The sequence below is a fragment of the Balaenoptera musculus genome, chromosome 6 (genome assembly GCF_009873245.2).
Source record: "Balaenoptera musculus isolate JJ_BM4_2016_0621 chromosome 6, mBalMus1.pri.v3, whole genome shotgun sequence".
Taxonomy (NCBI): domain Eukaryota; kingdom Metazoa; phylum Chordata; class Mammalia; order Artiodactyla; family Balaenopteridae; genus Balaenoptera; species Balaenoptera musculus.
Genome location: NC_045790.1, coordinates 96,388,584 through 96,407,085, shown reverse-complemented (window position 1 = coordinate 96,407,085; position 18,502 = coordinate 96,388,584). Strand labels below are relative to the sequence as shown.

At 47.4% G+C, this 18,502-nt stretch overlaps 1 protein-coding gene across 13 annotated transcripts in view; it reads right to left on the bottom strand.

The window, feature by feature from the left end:
- The window catches only part of ZNF618 (zinc finger protein 618), a 181,218-nt gene that overhangs the window by 77,451 nt on the left and 85,265 nt on the right, over nucleotides 1-18,502 (bottom strand). For all 13 annotated transcript variants that reach the window (XM_036856268.1, XM_036856271.1, XM_036856269.1 and 10 more), the window contains exon 2: nucleotides 11,698-11,741. In XM_036856268.1, coding sequence (XP_036712163.1) covers nucleotides 11,698-11,741 — 44 coding nt within the window. The remainder of the gene's footprint in view (nucleotides 1-11,697; nucleotides 11,742-18,502) is intronic.

Below are 18,502 nucleotides of genomic sequence, written 5' to 3'. Positions count from 1 at the left end.
GCAATGCGCACGGCTCTCTGAAGACCCACCTTGCCGCGGCTCTCCCTACACAACTTTGGGACCCTGCAGGCTCAGGAATTCTCACCCACTTAGAATGCCCTTGACAGGCAGGTGGGGAAGGGGAGGCCACAGAGGAGCCCATGCCCACTGTCCTGCATCTTCCGGGGCACCCGTGGTGGCCCACGCAGACCCCAGAGAGCAGGTAACTCAACCACAGAGTGAGGCCATACCTAGGTTCTCTTGCTGGCCATATAAACAGAGGATAAATACACCCTTTCTGCCGTCAATGTTATTTCCTGCTGAGGCTGTCACTTGGCCTCGATCTCTGATGCCCGACTCCTCTGGCCATCCTCGTTGGAATGAAACGTAAAGAAGCTTCCCAATAGGACTGCTCCCCTTCTATCCTGCCCACATTGACAACTGATACCAGGAGCTGCCCAGCTGCTTAGAAAGCTCTGCCGTCCCTCCAATGTGCTCGTCCCATCCTGGCACTACATCTGGCCTCCACCCCTCTGCTCTTCACCCACCAGTCCTTGAGATGGGCTGATGACAGACTGAGGTCTGGAATGCACAGCGAGGTCTGTCCACACGCCCTAATGTGAGCACCTGGGCCTGGACCCTCACTGCCCAGAGGCGTGCTGCCCCCGGACACACAAACGAGACTCCTTGCTACACAGTCCAGCCCTCCAAGGGGTTTGAGGATGATAAACTAGGTGTGTGGACCATTGCCAAGCTTCCTAACCTGCCCACACCTCTCTTTCCTGACGTGTAAGCACTAACCTCAAAGGGTTGTTTAGAAGATTCAAGCACAGGGTTTCCCTGGTGGCTCAGTGGTTAAGAATCCGCCTGCCAATGCAGGGGACACGGGTTCGAGCCCTGGTCCGGGAAGATCCCACATGCCACGGAGCAACTAAGCCCGTGCACCACAACTACTGAGCCTGTGCTCTAGAGCCCGCGAGCCACAACTACTGAAGCCCACACACCTAGAGCCCGTGATCCGCAACAAGAGAAGCCACCGCTATGAGAGGCCCGTACACCACAACGGAAAGTAGCCCCTGCTCGCCGCAACTAGAGAAAGCCCGGGCACAGCAACGAAGACCCAATGCAGCCAAAAAAAAAAAAGAAGATTAAAGCACAGAGATGTTCATAAGGCGCTCAGCACAGCACCACACACATAGTGGGACTCATTAACTGTTAGTTCTCTTCTCCTGTCCTTACCAAGCACTCGCCAGGCAAAATGTGAAAAGTTTGGTCCAACTATGAAAAAGATGAGCTCTTAGGCCATGGGTGGAGAACTCATAAATGAAGGCAGGAGAGCAATGTTTAGCCCCTGTGAAAACCAAAGGAGTGGAGGGCACGGCCCCCTACACGCAGCAGCGATGATGAAGAGGGAGAGGTGGGGACACACGTCGGCAGGTTCACTACAGGATGGGAAGGTGGGCATGACCAAGATGGTAGGTGTGATGTACCCACGCTCTTAACCATCGTGGTTTGCATCGAACCTGGAGGAAGTGGAAGCCAAGGGGTGAGGATTTTTCTCTCCTGTTGGCAGAGCCAGACAGACAGTGAGGCTGTGGATGTTTCCCGAGATACTTTCTCAGATCGAGGGCCCTTGTCATTAAGGGGCTCAAGAAGCAAGCAGGTCAGATCATCCTGGTTCCATTCTCAAGAATGTGCTTCTTCAGGACAAGACTTCCAGATGCTCTGAACTGGTAACTGCAGCTTCACAAGGAGAACTTGCTTAATTTGCTCAAGGAGCACAGGTGGGAAACTCGAGCTGGGTGGGTGGACTGAGCCCAGGTTCCCTAGAGATCCCAAGCACTTCCCTTTGCTGGACCACCCCAAGCTCAAGAACACAGTACCATTTGGAAAAAGGATTTACCGATTTTGACGCATATGACTTGTAGTTTGCATTTCTGGGGCTATCTCCAGAGGACAAATCCAAGGATGTCTGAATTTTCCAGAATCAGCCCTATTTGTGCAGAGGCTAGGCTTAACAGTAACTGATTAAGCAGAAAGGGAACTCTGCCCATCCAGAAAAGCAAGGGGTCCCTTTGGAGCAAGTATGTGAACCCTCAGAATCAGCCTGCAATTTATGATTTTTGTAAGCCAAACTTTGCCCCAAGCTTGGTAGGGTGAGAACACACATTTCTGGAAATCAAATGAGCTCCAATTACAGGACCATAAACCTAGAGTCAAGATGAAGATGCAGCCTGACTAAAATATACCCAGAGCTGTTTCTCAAATAATTCATTCTGCTAATACCATACTGGTCATTGACTAGCATCAGGCCTACTGATACTACTGAAATTTTGTGCAAATAAGGTTAATTTGTTTAGGGCTACTTTAATTTTCCTGCTGAAAACCAAAATGCTAAACAAGAAGATATTATTTTAAAAATAATTATGCAGCCGTACACATGTGATTATGAGATTAAACTCTCCACCAGTGGAAAATCTTGGCTTAAAGGACAAGATTCAGCAAGGCCCAAAGCCATTTGATTATTTGGGTGATGGTGAATGAGTCTATTTCCCAGTTCTCTCTGAGGAGGAGGGATGCCAATCACTGCCTCAGATGGCCCCTGGCAGGAGCAAGTGCAGGACACAGGATGTGGGTCACGGTAGCCCCTCCACAAACACGAGCTCCACTCCCACCCACACTCATCCTCACCTCCAGCCTCTCTCCCATCTCCAGGCTCTATGAGAAATCAACTGCCCTTTCTCACCTGTTGAGATGGCCCACACTCTGTCCGCGGAGTGTGTTTCTCTCTAAATAAATCCACTTCTTACCTATCATTTTGTCTCCTACTGAATTCTTTCTGCGATGAGACATAAAGAGCCTGAAATTCATTAAGTCCTGAAACCAGCTAGACCAACTTCCACTCTTCGTCAACACCGGTGGGGACGTCTTCTGTGCCGTTTCTTTGTGACAACTTTTTGGGCACTAATACCTGTTTGGGGGACTACCTTGGAAGGGATAACATCTAAAATCGTAAGCGCAAATCTTGACCAAATTGCACGGTGGAAAAGTAATTTAGAACTTGACTTGTCACAAGGATGAATAGAAATCTTAAGTGTCTTCTCTGCAAACACTAGTAAAAAGGATTTAGCCATCTAGATAGGTGACCTTGATTTGTTCCATCTGCTAGAAGCCTAATTTGAATCCAACCCCTTGTAACTGATGGCTTTCATGTTGTACCTGACTCAGGGCTGAATTTTTGGAATGGGAACTATGAGGCCTCTGTGTTTGTGTGTTCATATGTATCTATATGTGTGTTGTAGGTGTATGGTATTGCCAAAAATTAATTCGTAAAAGAGCTCTACTTAATTGGCTTTTAAAAAATTAAGCACTTATATAAATACTCAGAAATAGAAAATAATCTGGCCAGAATGAATTTCAGGTTCATGGCATCTGGAAAATATTCAGTACTAAACTGATATCTGGTATTGAAGGTGGCTAAGCTTGTTGGTTTGATTAATAGAGACATGTAAGAGTCATCAGTGTTAAGCATAATACTTCTGTTGTACCGAGGTTTATCAGAGGTCAAATAAGACCTTATTCTATCTTCTACAAATTTGTCAACAAGAAAAGTAAATGAGAAAAAAACTTTTAAGAAAAGTAAGATATGTGTTTTTAGTAAACGAAGGTGTGAAGAATGAAAAAAACTGAAAAGAGTTATGCATGATCATTAGTTGGGTAAATGGATTTTGTCAGGAATGGGCTAAAACAAGACTGGATTTGGTTTCTCCCTCCAAAGTTTTCTTGAAATGCTGCTTATAATAACAGATAGTATGAGTTTCTTTGCCTGTAAGTGATCTGTATTTGTTTTTGAGATCTTTTGTAACTTTGATTAAGGAATAAGTATTGTCTCACAGTGACCTATGATCTTATTTGACCAAATGTTTTAAAACTTTTGACAAGCTTCCCAAATACCAAATTTTAATTAAGTTTCTTTTGATTTCCAGGTAACTGTGGGGTACTTTAGAGATCCCCTGAGGTATCTTTAAGAGAAATATTTAACTAGGATTATTTGGTATGTTAAGTTAAATGTAATCGTTGGTAATTCTGGTTATTGTAACCAACTTTATCGATTACACTGTAATCAGATGTTTAAACATGCATTTTAATTCTTTTGTCATTTAAAGATACTTTTGTACTCTGATGCTGTTACAAAAAGTGCTTCATGATCAAGAAGATTCATAGAAAGGCTATGGAAGCAGTTACAACAGTTCCACACCAAGATGATGGCTATGTGAGGATTCCAGCCCATACTGACTTAAAACAAAGAGCTGCCCTGCCCCTGGGGCCCCTAGATCAGGCATCCAGAGATTTTTACTCCCTGACAGGCAGGGTCAATGCCCCTACTCAGCCTGGAAGCAGTTACAGAAGATGGACCATCGCCCTTCTGAAACCTCAGATTGGGACTCGAACCCATGCGGCCGGGACTTGAACCCGGCCAAAACCCACAGTCTTCCAACTGAAATCACACACCTGGTTTCAGGACTTAATGAAGCTCAGGTTCTTGATGTCTCATCGCAGAAAGAATTCAGTGAGAGACAAAGTGATAGGTAAGAAGTGGATTTATTTAGAGAGAAACACACTCCGCAGACAGAGCGTGGGCCATCTCAGAGGGTGAGAAAGGCACCAGGGTATGGGGTTGTCAGTTTTTATAGGGGTGGGTAATTTCATAGGCTAATGAGTGGGAGGAGTATTCCAGCTATTTCAGGAAGGGGCGGGGATTTCCAGGAATTGGGCCACCGCCCACTTTTTGATCCTTATGGTCGGCCTTGGACCTGTCATGGCACCTGTGGGTGTGTCATTTAGCTTGCTGATGTGAGCATATACTGAGGCTCAAGGTCTGGTGGAAGTCGATTTGTCCGCCATCTTGGACCCATTTGGTTCTAATCAGTTTACGTCATGTCCTCAGGCTATGTCATTCTTTCAGAGGTTGTGCCCTGCCTCCTTCCCTCCTGTTTTACTTCTGATTCCCATAAGAATATGGGAGTAAAATCTCTGAGGTGGTAATGAAACAGGACGGAAGGGGGCAGGGCACAACCTCTGAAAGAATGACATAGCCTGAGAACATGACATAAACTGATTAGAACCAAATGGGTCCAAGATGGCGGACAAATCGGACAAGTTGACTTCCACTAGACCTTGAGCCTCAGTATATGCTCACTGTAACACATCAGCAAGCTGAATGACATACCCACAGGCGCCATGACAGGTCCAAGGCCGACCATAAGGATCAAAAAGTGGGTGGTGGCCCAATTCCTGGAAATCCCCACCTCTTCCCAAAATAGCTGGAATACTCCTCCCACTCATTAGTCTATGAAATTACCCACCCCTATAAAAACTGACAACCCCATACCCTGGTGCCTTTCTCACCTGAGATGGCCCACACTCTGTTGGTGCAGTGTGTTTCTCTCTAAATAAATCCACTTCTTACCTATCACTTTGTCTCTCACTGAATCCTTTCAGTGATGAGACATCAAGAACCTGAACTTCATTGAGTCCTGAAACCAGGTGTGTGATCTCAGTTGGAAGACAGTGGGTTTTGGCTGGGTTTGAGTCCCAGCTGCATGGGCTCAAGTCCCAATCTGAGTTTTGGCTGGGTTCGAGTCCGGCCATGTGGGTTCAAGTCCCAACCTGGGTTTAGGCTGGGTTCGTGTCCTGGCACGTGGGTTCAAGTCCCAATCTGAGGTGCACGGTTTCCAAAGGGCCAGGTGTATGACATCGCTGGAGAAGGAACCTCATGGGCATCTTAAACCTAGCCACTTACTTTTTGGCTCCTAGAGGTGAATGCTAAGTGGCAACAGAACTTTGCTGACACTGTGTGAAACTGAGCAGGACCCTGTGGGGCCCTCCTCAGTAGAAATCCTTTCTGTGTCCCCATTTCTTGTTTGTAGGAAAGAAGCTTCAGCCTCCTAGACCTTCCCTGAGTACCAAAGGGCAGATTCAAACAGTTGCTTGTCAGGGAGGGGAGGGAATGCAGAAACAAAGGAAGAGCAGTGAAGAAACAGAAGTGCAATAATAAAGCAGGGTTCTGGGTTTTCCTCACGGAATATACATAACAATATCTCTGAGTTCTTCTGCAGGAACTAAGGCCCCCATCCAGGTGGAGGTTGGTAACTTCAGGCTGAGTATGATGCCTAGAGCAGCACCCTGTTACCTCACCACCAACCAATCAGAAGAAAATCTGCACACAGTGGAAGATAAAAGACTCTGACCCCCTCCCCAAATGATTAACTGCGATTGATTAACTTCCCCTTTTTCCCTTTAAAAACTTTCATGGTCAAGCAGAATCTTGGGAGTTGGTTCTTGGATGCGAGTCCATCTTCTCCCCAGGTTGCTGGCCTCCTGAATAAAGCAATCTTTCCTCTCCAACAAAGAAAAAAAAAAAAGAAATCAATTGCCACCCGCTGTTCCCTCCTCCTAGGAATGGAATTCAGCATCGTGGTGATGGTGGTGATAAAAACAAGCATTTATTGAGCACCTACTATAGGCCAGGTATTGTGCTAAGGGTAGACATATCATTATTACTGCACTTAATACTCACTGACACCACTATGAGAGAGGTATGAATATAATCCCCATTTTACAGATGAGGAAACTGAGGTCAGGTAACTAGCCTAAGGTCACACAACCAGGCAGTAGATGGTGCCAGATCTGAACCCAGGTAGTCTGGGCTCAGAGAGAGGGTGAGTTAGATGCCCAGCAGACCAGGCATGGAGAGTGGGAGCCACAGGGACAATGCTGCTTCACTCTGGGGCTCTCCCAGGACCAAGCAGGAGGCTGTGCATTTTGGATGCAGGACTTACACAATGCTTTGCTGAAATGGATTCCTCAGCCCTGAAAAAAGGGCCTTTTGGAAGCTCCCTTCCAAGCCTATCTTCTAAGATCCTGCCTGTCCTGAACCCTTGGCAATATGTCTTGTAACATCTTGCCCCCTGCAGTTTATTCTCCTCCTGGCAACCAGAATGATCCTTTTAAAACCAAAGCATATCATGTCACTCCTCTGCTCAAAATCCCCAGTGGCTCCCCATCTCACACAGGGTAAAAGCCAAAGTCCTGACAAAAGTCTCCAAGGCCCTACGCAGCCACATGGGCCTCCTTGCGGTTGCTCCAGTAACACTCCTGCCCCAGGGCCTTTGCACCTATTGTTCCCTCGGCCTGGAATGCACTTCCCCCAAATGACTGCTTGGCTCAGTCCATTTCCTTCAGATCCTTGTTCAAATGTCACCTTCTTGCTGATACAATACTCCTTCTGACTCTCCCAACCCCCCTCCCTGCTTTCCCCCTACAGCACTTTTTACCAAATGGCATACAATGTGTTTTCAGTATTTATTATGTCTCCTCCACTCCCACTAGAACATCAGCTCCACAAGACCAGGGATTTCTGTTTTGCTCACCACTGTATTTCCAGAACCTAGGTCAGACCCCAGGACTTAGCAGGCACTCAGTAAGTGTTTGTGGAATGAATGAATGAGACTTGGTCTTATCACCTTCTCCCCGACCCCAATCTCCCTGTCTAGAAGATCCTGATCATTTGTTAGGCAACTGGTACACCCGGTGAACAAGTGAGTCCCTCAACTTCTTCTATCCCGGGCTGTCTTATCTCCAGATGAAAGGGTTGGACCAGATTATCTACAGAGTCCTTCCAGCTCTGAAAACCTTCAACTGACAAAAAAAAAGGGCATAATTCTTCATTACAGCAAGCCTGTAGCTACATTTACTTGATTATGAAAACTGCGTTTCCTTTAGAATTTTCCACAGTTAAGGCCCCGCAGCCTCCCACGCTTCTTAAAATAAGTGACGTTTGGCTGCAGTTGTGCTACGTGATCTGTAACCTGCACACTAGGTTAGCATTAACCTCAAGTGCTGGAATCAATGGTCTTGTAAGATCGACCCAGGTTGGGTTACAGGGAAGTAAACCAAACCACAGTTAGTTGTTTCCTAGGATCAGAAACACCACCTCTCCTTGTCCCCCCTCAATTTGACACTCATTCCTTAGCAGCCCATGCTGTTGGTTTTGGGGTTTAGCCAGAGGCCCTCTGGAGAAGGAACAAAATTAGGTGTTCTGGGCCAAAAGGAAGGAGCTGGGACGAAAGCAGACCCTGGTGTGATAACACAGCATGCACGGCACGGCTGGGAGCAGGGAGCGGAGGCCAGAGGGTCACAGGTCCTTCAAGGTCAGTCCCGACCAGGGCCATCCAGCCTAACTCTGACTTCAGGGAGCCTCGGGTCTTGGTCTCCCCATCTGAAACAGGGGCTGCATGAGTCTAATGTTCCATCAAGTATCTACAACTCTAAACCTCACCTGGCCAATCTAACCCAAGGCCGGGGTCAAATTCACCAGTGGCGTCAGCTAAGGACTATGTTAATGTTCTCTGGACAAACGTGCAGAGATGTTTGAAATGCAGAACTTACTTCTCACACTGAAAGCTGGGTCACACCACAATAATGCTGCTTTGGTCCTTCAAAGATGCTCTGTTAGCTTTAATGACAGAATCAGTATAAATGCACTTGGGAGCTCCTTTGGAGGCCCTGCCTTCTGGACGAGCCCCCAGCCTATGGCCCAGCCCTGGTCCCCTAACAGGCTCCTCTAACCTCTGTAAACTGATCACTTCCTGCGGGGAAGCAGGAGGGCACAGTGGTGAGGCACCTGCATCCAAGGAGTCAGACCTGGGCAGGCACGCTGGCTGTGCTGCTCACTTCCAACTGGGCAGCCTGATGCCTGTACACCTCTCTGGGCCTCAGCTTCCTGAGCAGTAAAATGGGAATAATAAGCGCATCCTTCACAGAGCTGTGATAAAGATTACATCAATTAATAAATGTAAATCACTTAGCTCAGAGCCTGACTAAATGGTAGTTGTTATTATTATTATCAGAAATGTTTTCTTTACATCTCAAGTCACACACTAAGGTCTGGGCTGGCCCTTCCTGGTGTATATTCTGGCACTGTGGTAATAACATGGGGGGGCTCCATCACTGAGTATACGCAAGCCTAGGTTAATCAGGGAGAGCAAATAGATGGCACACATGCCACCTCCCACCTCCCCTGACCGGGGCAAGAGTCTCTAATCTATCGCAGCACTCTTCTCCCTCTCACTACAGCCTTGGGCTGATAAGACTCAAAACAGAGCTTCAGGCACCTATGAGCACGGTGGGGAAACCCGCCTGCTGTGTTCTGATCACCAGGCAGAGATGCTGGTATGGGAGAGATTCATGCGTTAGCGAGGGAGGGCAAGGACCACATCCACATACAAGTGATGAGGAGTGAAGGGAAATTTGTCTCCATTCACTGCTGCAGACCCAGCACTTTGAACAGTGCCTGCCACACAGCAGATGCTCAAATATCTGCTGGATGAATAAATTAGCATCTAATCCACCTGAGTCCATAGCACAGAGCACTGGGCCTAACCTAGCAGGTGCTCAATGAACACGAGAGGGCAGTGGGGGAGGCTGGCTAGATCACTTGAGTACAGCATCACCGTGTAGAGAAAGCACTGGCTTAGGCAGGGTCAAGGCCTGATGCTGCCACTCACTCAGCACATGACCCTGAGCAGGGCCTTTCTTCACCATGTGTACAATGAAGGGCGTTGGGAGCGGGGAGGGGAACCTGACAAAGCCCAAGGCCCCTTCCAGTCCTGACATTCAGATCCAGGAAACTCTTCCAGGCACTGCCAGTCTAGGGACTCCAACTGCCCCGCAGGCCATAGCCTCATACACTGTTCTTACGCAAGATTCCACTACCAGGGGCCCGGGAGAGAAACACAAAGGATCTGGGCAGCTGCTGGCCACGCGAGTCACTATCCAGATTCCCAGTCCCAAGCCCGGCCGTGCAGCCCTCCATTCCAGCCCACACTCCTGACTCCTACATCATGCATCTTCTCCCATCTCACTCAGTGTACCTATCCCATAAGCACTCACTGAGCACCGGCTGGAGGCCAGCCCACAGCAGTGAACAAGACAGACGTGGCCTCTGCCTCTGGAGCTGGCAGTCAAGAGGCAGAGAAAAGTACACAAATACGTGGAATAATTGAAGAGCATAAACAGGCCACGAGGGACACAGGCAGGGTCAGAGGGGGTCAGAAAAGGCTTCTCAGAGGGGAGGATGGAATTGAGACCTGAAGGATCAAAGGGCACGAATCATGGGAAGATCAGGGAAAAGAACATCCCAGGCAAAGGAACGGCAGCTGCAAAGGCTCTCAGGCCAGGGGTTGGCAAACCATGACCACTTGTGTATTTACGTATTATCTATGGCTGCTTTTGAGTTACACTGGCAGAGTTGAGAAGCTGCCACAGAGACCTATGGCCTGTGAAGTGTAAAATACTTTCTATCTGACCCTTTCTAGGTAAAAATGGGCGACCCCTGGCTTACAGTGTTAGATAAATAAGAGAAGGTCAGGGTAGCTAAAACAGACTGAGCAAGGGGGAGACATACGAGGAGACTGGGGAGGTGGGTGGAAGCCAGGCCATGGTGGCTTGGGTGGGACACACTGAACTCCAGCCTGGTATCTCCTGCAAACAGGGGCCAGAGTGATCTCCCTGAAACACAGGGCTGAACACCTTACTCTTCTGCTCTCTCGGTTTCCCAAAGCACGTTCCACAGAACACTGGCTCCATGGGATAAACCTCAATAAGAGCGTGCCATAGTTAAGTAAGTTTGAGAAACATGTCATTCCCCTCTCTCTCTCTCTCAGATGCTCTCAATCAAACACACTAGCACATGAAATGCTTGGAAAAGTTCCACAGCAAAGAAATCTGTTGACTTTGTTTAACTCACCATCCTTCCAATTTATTTGGCCATAGAACCCCTTTTTTTCCATAAAAATGTATTAACATTTAAAGAACTAGTGTTCCATGTGCTAAAGGGCAAACTCCTCTGCTTGGCACACCCAGCTCCAGTAGGTCATCCCAGAGCCTGTTCTAGATTTTGAGGGTGTGGCCTGAGGAGCCATCTCTCTAGTCTGTCCCTTGCCTTCTTCTTGCCTCCAATGCCCTAAATAAAGGTCACCTGGCCACTGCAGCTCTGCTCTACCTAACGAACAGCAGCAGCAGCACTAACATTCATACCAAGTAAGTGCCTGCCTGCGCCCCTGGTGGCGGACGTCTACTACATGGGCCTGTCCAGCATCGCTTTCCCCCATCTTTGGTAACGACAGCCCAGCTCTCCTATGGGGACCACCCCTCCCCCATCTCCTGCCAGCTCTGAGGGTGAGGTCTGGCTAAGCAGAATATCCCATCCTCCTGCTTTGGAGGGACGGCTTCAGGATACGAGCGCAGGACCCAAGCGGTACCGATGAATTCCAGACTAGGATGGGCGTCCCTGGAGTTCACAATGCAGCAGCCGAGATATGGGATTCAAGCCCAGGTCCTTCTGCCCAGTCTTGCATTTCTTCACCCTAAGTCTCCCCCAACGTGAGCGGCCAAGGCCAGTTCAGCACTGAGTCATCCTTAGATTCCAGTCACAGGTGTCCAGAGAGGGCACCAGAAGGGCTGGAAAGTGCTACCCACAACCTCATATCCTCCAGGGAAGTATGACTACTTCTCAACAAAGGGAGCTGGCCTGGACCATTCATCCTTTCAGGTGGAAGGTGATGACCACAGAGAGGTAGCTGTTAGTCATGAAACCAGGGAGAAGAAGACGGGGGGGGGGGGGGTGCAGTAGGGGGCGGGGGAGGCGGAGCATACCTGCTTGCCGTGCTTTTCCTTCCAGCTGCACTGGCTCCGTCAGCCTGCAAAAGAAACCCAGAACACCTAAATCAGCCAAGAGGAAAACACAGATTCTACCCACTGTACCTTACCAAGCTTCCGCTCAAACACCAGCCTTCAGAGGGGTGAGACAGCCACAACGCCCTGCTCCATTCTTCCAGGCTAGAAAAGTCTGCCCCCAGTGGTAAGAGGGAGTTAGGACAGCCAACCCCCCCCCCCCCCCATCAATTTGCTTGGCCCTTTAAATCCAACTGAGCACCCACTGCCAACACAAACCCAGCAACCACAGAGCCCCGGGGACACAGTGAAAAGTAAGTAACCAACTAAATCTGAGATTGAATTGCACCATTTTCATTTTCAGCTGGGATTTCCAATAAAACGGTAGCTGAAGGTTTATTCCTACCAACTGGAGGGGGAAAATCCTATTATGTTAAAATAGTCCGTCCCCCAACCCTGCAAGCAGGATGAGGCAAGAGAGCATTGCTTCATAATCTCTTTTATTTGGGGTTGGGCGATGGGAAGATAAGGCTGACCAAATGAAATTTTCAGAAATCATAAAATTTTGGTTCAGATGGAGAGACTGAGGCCCTGGGAGGGGAGGGAGCTGCCTGAAGTCTCATGAGGACTGCGTGACAAATATCCGGGGATCCTGACGCCTAGGCCAGTGCTGGAGGGACCTCGATGAGGAGGCCAAGGACATGGGAAAAACGCCTGGGTTCTCCACCACCCCTGGTTGGAAATGCAGTCCCCAGCTTTGTCAAAACATTAATAATAATAGTAATCACAGTTAGAATAATGCAGGTTCAAGACTCTAGCGTACATGTGTTTCCAAATTCAGAACCTTTCCAATTTTAGAAAGGCAATGTGGCGCATGTGTTCTCTATTTTGAAATAACCCTGGCAGGGTCTGGGGAGCCCCCGGAACTCAAGCACGTTGATATTTCTAGAGTAAAACTTATGCAGTCAGCCCTAAGTGGGCTAAATGAAACCGGCCACTAGCCTCTTCTCCCTTCAGGTCAAGTTCTGCCTCCTTACCAGTTACAAAACATCTTTTTGTTTTCAAGCTTTTCAAATTTCAGGATTGCAGATGAAGGATTGAGGACCTACAATAAAAACAACAGCAGCTACCTTTGGATGAGTGCTTTCGAGAAGCTGCAAGCTGGCAAAACCAGATGGCAGGCTTCAATTTAAACAGTCAATATATAAAAATAAAGGCATTTCACCCCCAAGAAAGCCAGATTTCAGCTTCTGAAAGCAACACGTAGTCCCACACGACTGGTCAGCTGGAGCTGACATACCTGGTTCACCACAGTCCCCACCACCCACTCTTGCCTACTTCCCACCCCATGGCCTGGCCTCTGCGGGTACCGTAGACTCGCTCCCTGAGCTAACTTCCCACCCGGCGCTAGTGTGTGGGCATTCAACGCCTCTCACCAAATCCTCTTGATGGGTTCCCCAACACACATACACAATATCCCCATTTAAGAATTTCAGGCATTTATCCAACATCCCACAGCTATAAGCCCAGGTCTGGGTCAACTCCAATGCCCACCTTCCTCCGCTCTGGAATATTTTATCTCCCTCCAACACTCAGGGAGGGACAATCGGGAAATGGGGTGAATACACACAGCCTCCACTGCCCACACGAGGGAAATGGAAAGGTGAAGGACAAATAGGGAGGTAGAAACGTGAGGCCTGGGAGGGAGCAGTTAATGGGATGCCAGTGCATTATTTCCATGGAAGAAACAAGAAAGCGGAAAATGGTTTGCAAATCATTTCACTGGGAGCAAAAGAACACGATCAATTACAGCCTCTTTCCGACATCTTGCGTTCCTCAAACTTGTATGGAAAGCGAATGGGAAGAAGTTGTTCTAATGCTCATATCAGAAGAGGCAGAAGTGGTAGAGGTGGAAATTCTGTCCCAGAGAGCTTAAAAAAATGGTAAAATCCCCAATGATCTCTAGCCTTTCAAACTGAACTCTAGGCATGTATTTCTAGAATTTCATACATACTTTTAATGTTGTCTTTTTTTTTTTGTCCTTTTCCTTCACAATTTCACAGAGTTGACCAGTTCAAGCATACTGAACATGGGACTGGGTAGGGGAAAAGAGTCTCTCTTTTAGGCACACCTGACCATCTCCACTCATTTTCCCTTTCACTGTGTTTATGATATTTGAGCTTCTTATCACTGGTAGCTACATGCATTTTTGTTTTGCACCCATTTTTATAAAACAAAGACAAAATGATGAAAATTTTCAAAGAGCTGTCCAAACAAATCCTTTTGTAGAAGCCTAGATGGTACAACTGGGGAAATGAGATGGCTGGAGGGAAGAGTTCATCCCTGCAGGGTGGGAAATGTCTGTTTATTGGCAGAGATGAGAAGCAGATATGCGAAGGGGGGTAGAGATGGACAATGGGCACAAGTGAGAGACGCCCAAGAGAGCACGTGTCAATATCACAGCACCTGTCAATCAGTCTCAGCCTTTGGGCCTGGCTGAGTCCAGACCCACCATAACAACAGGGGACAGCCTCTTGGGCCCCCCCAGCCACAGTGCTGAGGGCACCCATTCTCATTGTAGAGATCCCTAAGGTGCCAGGCTGGCTTTGTCTGTGTCCTCACAAATATCTCAAAGCAAGCCCTACTGTTTGAATTAAGTTGACTTTGCCATTTTCCTAGGCCCAAATGGTCTACTACCAGCAATTTCATGCAATTCATCCCAAACCACAAACTCACCTTTACCCAGTATAATCTGATCTGATTCTCAATTTGAACCAAAGTTCAAGAGCACAGGGCTTAGAGTCAGACAAGTCTGAGTTCAAGTCCTGGGTCTGCCATTTTCAAGCTATATAATCCTTGGCAGTTCATCTGCACTCTTTAGGCCTCAGTTTCTTCATCTGCAAAATGGCAATACGCCAATTGGGCCCAAGAAACTGAGGCACAGAAAAACAGAGTGACTTGTACAAGATTACACAGCAGACGAGCAAGAGGCAGAGCCAGGCCTGGACTGAGCCAGCAGTCTTCCCAGCCTGTCTCTGGGCCTGATCTGAATCCTGGGCTGCAAGTCAGAAGGTCAGGAGCATCTACCAGACCCCACAGCCCTGAGGCCTTCTCCAAAGGGCTGGTCAGAACGATACTGAATGCAGCGATGTAGGTAAACTCGTAAGCACAGGCCAGGGATGTGTAGTAACCACTAAAGTAATGGAAACTCTATTGCTGTTGCCACTGGACCATGTGCTCCTAAAGATGCAGCTTCTGCCTGGCTCTGTCCGGGTCTCACTTTGAACCTTGGGCAAGCTCTTTCTTTTCCCTGGACCTGAGGTTCTCACAGGTAAAAACAGGCACGGGAGGCACGAGAGTTCAATCAGATCATCTCCCCCTCCTTTTCATCTCTGATACTCTATGTGGAGCTGACCCAACCTTAACCAAACCCCTCAAGGGTAAATGAAATATGGTGGGGGAAGTGGACTCATGAGAGGCCCTCTTCCTCACTTTCACATAGCTGGGGGTAAAGGTATCCAAGCCCCCCCTTCACCACGCCCCCGCTCCCCGTAAGGGCACCTGCTTCCTCTCCCAGCCCCATCCATTCCTTAACACACCAGCTTCTTCTCAGGACCTGGGCAAGGCTATTTTTAGTTTCATTCGACCCTCCTCCTCCCTCCCAAATGAACGTTAAGTTGTTCTTTTCCATTCTCTTATTAAGGATTTTCTTGGAAAGAAAATATTATTCCAAACCCAGAAATTTTATTTCTAAATTTGTGCAAATGTAAGTTGTAAGACATTAGCTGCATTTCACATTTTGTGCAAATGGCAGAAACAGGCAATTCGTGTGCTACGGGATGGGGGCTGGCCAACGATTTCGATAAAATAAACCCTTTTTTAATTTAAATGCTAATGCACTGAATTAAAATTTAATAACTGAGGAAATTGAAAAGCCGAGCAGGAATATTGGAAATAAATCCAAGCAGAAACAGCTGAAATTAAAAATTCTAGAGAGTGGGAGGATAGCAGCTAAGCTGTCTTATATGATTACATTTTTTTTCAGAATGAAGCAAAAAAAAAAAAAAAAAAAAATCCTATCTCTCGCTGGCTCTAGGGCAGTAAATCCACAGTGCTGTGATTTATTGCTCAATTTTCCTGAGGGAAAAAGGCTTTCTTTCATGCTGAAATATTTCATAAATTTCAAGCCAGCATAAATTCTTAATTTAAAAGTTATGGAGGTCACATTTAGTGCACTGGTATGGTTCCAAAATCTTAAAGGAATAGCAGCGACCAAAAAAAAAAAAAAAAAAAAAAAGGAGGGGTAGAATTTGCTCCTTTTTTTTTTTTTTCCTTTTTTCATTTTGGTTTTAATTTGTGAGTTGAAATTTCATTATTAAAGATTCTTCCTGGATGGATGGAACCCAAGCAAGCACATGGGGAACTGGTGTGTGCTTCGAAATCTGCTGCAAAAGATGAAGAGATAAAGACTTAATTCAATTATAAAAAGGCTTTTTTTTTTTTTTTAAAGCCACTTGAGGAATTTCTGGTAAAAATTTCCTTCCTTCATTGCCCAGGAAGGGGTGAGAGTGGGGGAGGGTGGCCAATGTAATTGCTTCTCTTAGATCGCCAATCTTTTGTGCACACTGATATATTCATTTGTTATACAGCTGTTCAGCGGCGGAAAGAATGCTGGGACGCCCATAATTCTAAGCAAATCAATCAAAAATTAATGATTTGTCATGCTTGAACAATGGAGGAAAACAGCTCCTTGGGTCCTGGCTGCCTGATCTCGAAGACTGAAATGCCTTTCTGCGATAAGAGAGCGGAGCCAGAGGCTCAGGGAGGCCGAGGGGCCACTGCAAATGTGAGGGCTCATGGACCCGCAGCTCTGAGAGGGTGGAGCGGGCATCTCCGAGATGGTGCATCAGCCAGTCAAGCCAAGGATGGACTTGAGGCAGCACATTTCCGTGGTGGTATAATTAGGATCTTGCCTTTTCCCTCCCCTACTGCAACACAAAAAATTGCTTCCTCTCTGGAGACTTCAACGACTCCCCCTCCCCCCAGCAGATTTGATTAGTCCCTGTTCATTGTTCTCCCAACACTGCTAACACACCACCACCAGTGCCTTTCACCTGCTCTATGGGATGGGGACCACAGGTCCTGGAAGGCCTGTGTTTCCCAGACTTTGTGCTCCTCCTGGATAAAGACCGCATCCTACACGTGGCGATGTCTCCAGCACCCAGCTCAGGGTCTGGCACAAATATTCAGCAAATAAGGTTGAATCCGTTAATTATTATTTCTCAGGAAATACTGATACCGAGAGGTTGCCTAGATGAATGATAAACTGCATTGGCAATTATACTTGGATAAAGTGTACCAACTGATCTTAAATAATCAATCACTCCTTTCTTCATTCAACAGATATTTCTTGAAAGCCTACTATGTGTTAAACACTATGCTTGGCTTCCGGTGGACAACCTCAAATCCACTAGTGGACAATTCCAAATCCCCAGTGTTCACTGCTTCTCGGCTTCCTTCCACCCTTGGAAGGGAAGAGTGAACGTGAACTGGGAGAGGAGGGACGTTCTCTGCATGCTCAAATGTCTTTGAAATCTCATTTTCTTTCTTACTAATTCACGTGAATGTTATATCCACAAGTACCAAATGCATATTAGTCCAAAATATGTCTGTGTACTGCATATATATGTATGTATGTTAGTTTGAACGCAAAAATTCTGTTTTAAATTTCCAACTGGTATAACTGACCCTGCAGGAATATGCTCAGCGTCAGTGGTGAGTGAAACCAAGTGCACTTGACCTGGAGGCCTGCAGGAGGCACTGAACCTTCCAGAAGCACCTACCAGAGCCCCAGGACCTGCCCAGAAGATGATTCTACGTCCCCTACTATTTACTGAGAGGAGGACAAGTGGGTCTGAAACAACTCAAACCTCATTTATATATCTCTTTCCTTTCCAACAGCCAGTGGATCCCCCAAATTTAACTTGAACTTTCTGTCCCATTGAGATACATGACTCAAGTCAGAAGAAAGTCATTCGCTCATCTGACAAGTATTTACTGAGCTCCTTCTATGCACCGGACACTGTTCTAGGCAGTTGGGATATATCCCTGCCTTCATTGTGATTATATGCAGAGGGGGCAGATGGTAGTATTAGTAATAAATTAGTAAGATACATAGTATGCTAGAAAGTAATCAGTTCTATGGGGGGAAAAATAGAGAAGGGCAGGGGATAATCAGAATGCTGGGGGGCTTCCCTGGTGGTGCAGTGGTTGAGAATCTGCCTGCCAATGCAGGGGACACGGGTTCGAGCCCTGGTCTGGGAAGATCCCACATGCCGTGGAGCAACTAAGCCCGTGCGCCACAACTACTGAGCCTGCGCGTCTGGAGCCCGTGCTCCACAACAAGAGAGGCCGCGATAGTGAGAGGCCCGCGCACCGCGATGAAGAGTGGCCCCCGCTTGCCGCAACTAGAGAAAGCCCTCGCACAGAAACGAAGACCCAACACAGCCAAAAATAAATTAATTAATTAATTAAATTAAAAAGAAAAAAGAATGCTGGGCCAAGGGAGGAGCCGTGGGCTGCAATTTTAAATAAGGTGATCAGAGTAGGTGTCACTGGGTAAACAATGGAAGGTGAGGGGGTTGGCCATGTGGTGACTGGGGGAAAAGGAATGGCCAGTGGGAAGACCCAAGGGCAGGAGTGCACCTGGTGTGCTCAGCGCACAAAGAGGATGCCAGTGTGCCTGCAGCAGAGTGAGCGAGGACGAGAAGAGGTCAGGGGGCAGAGC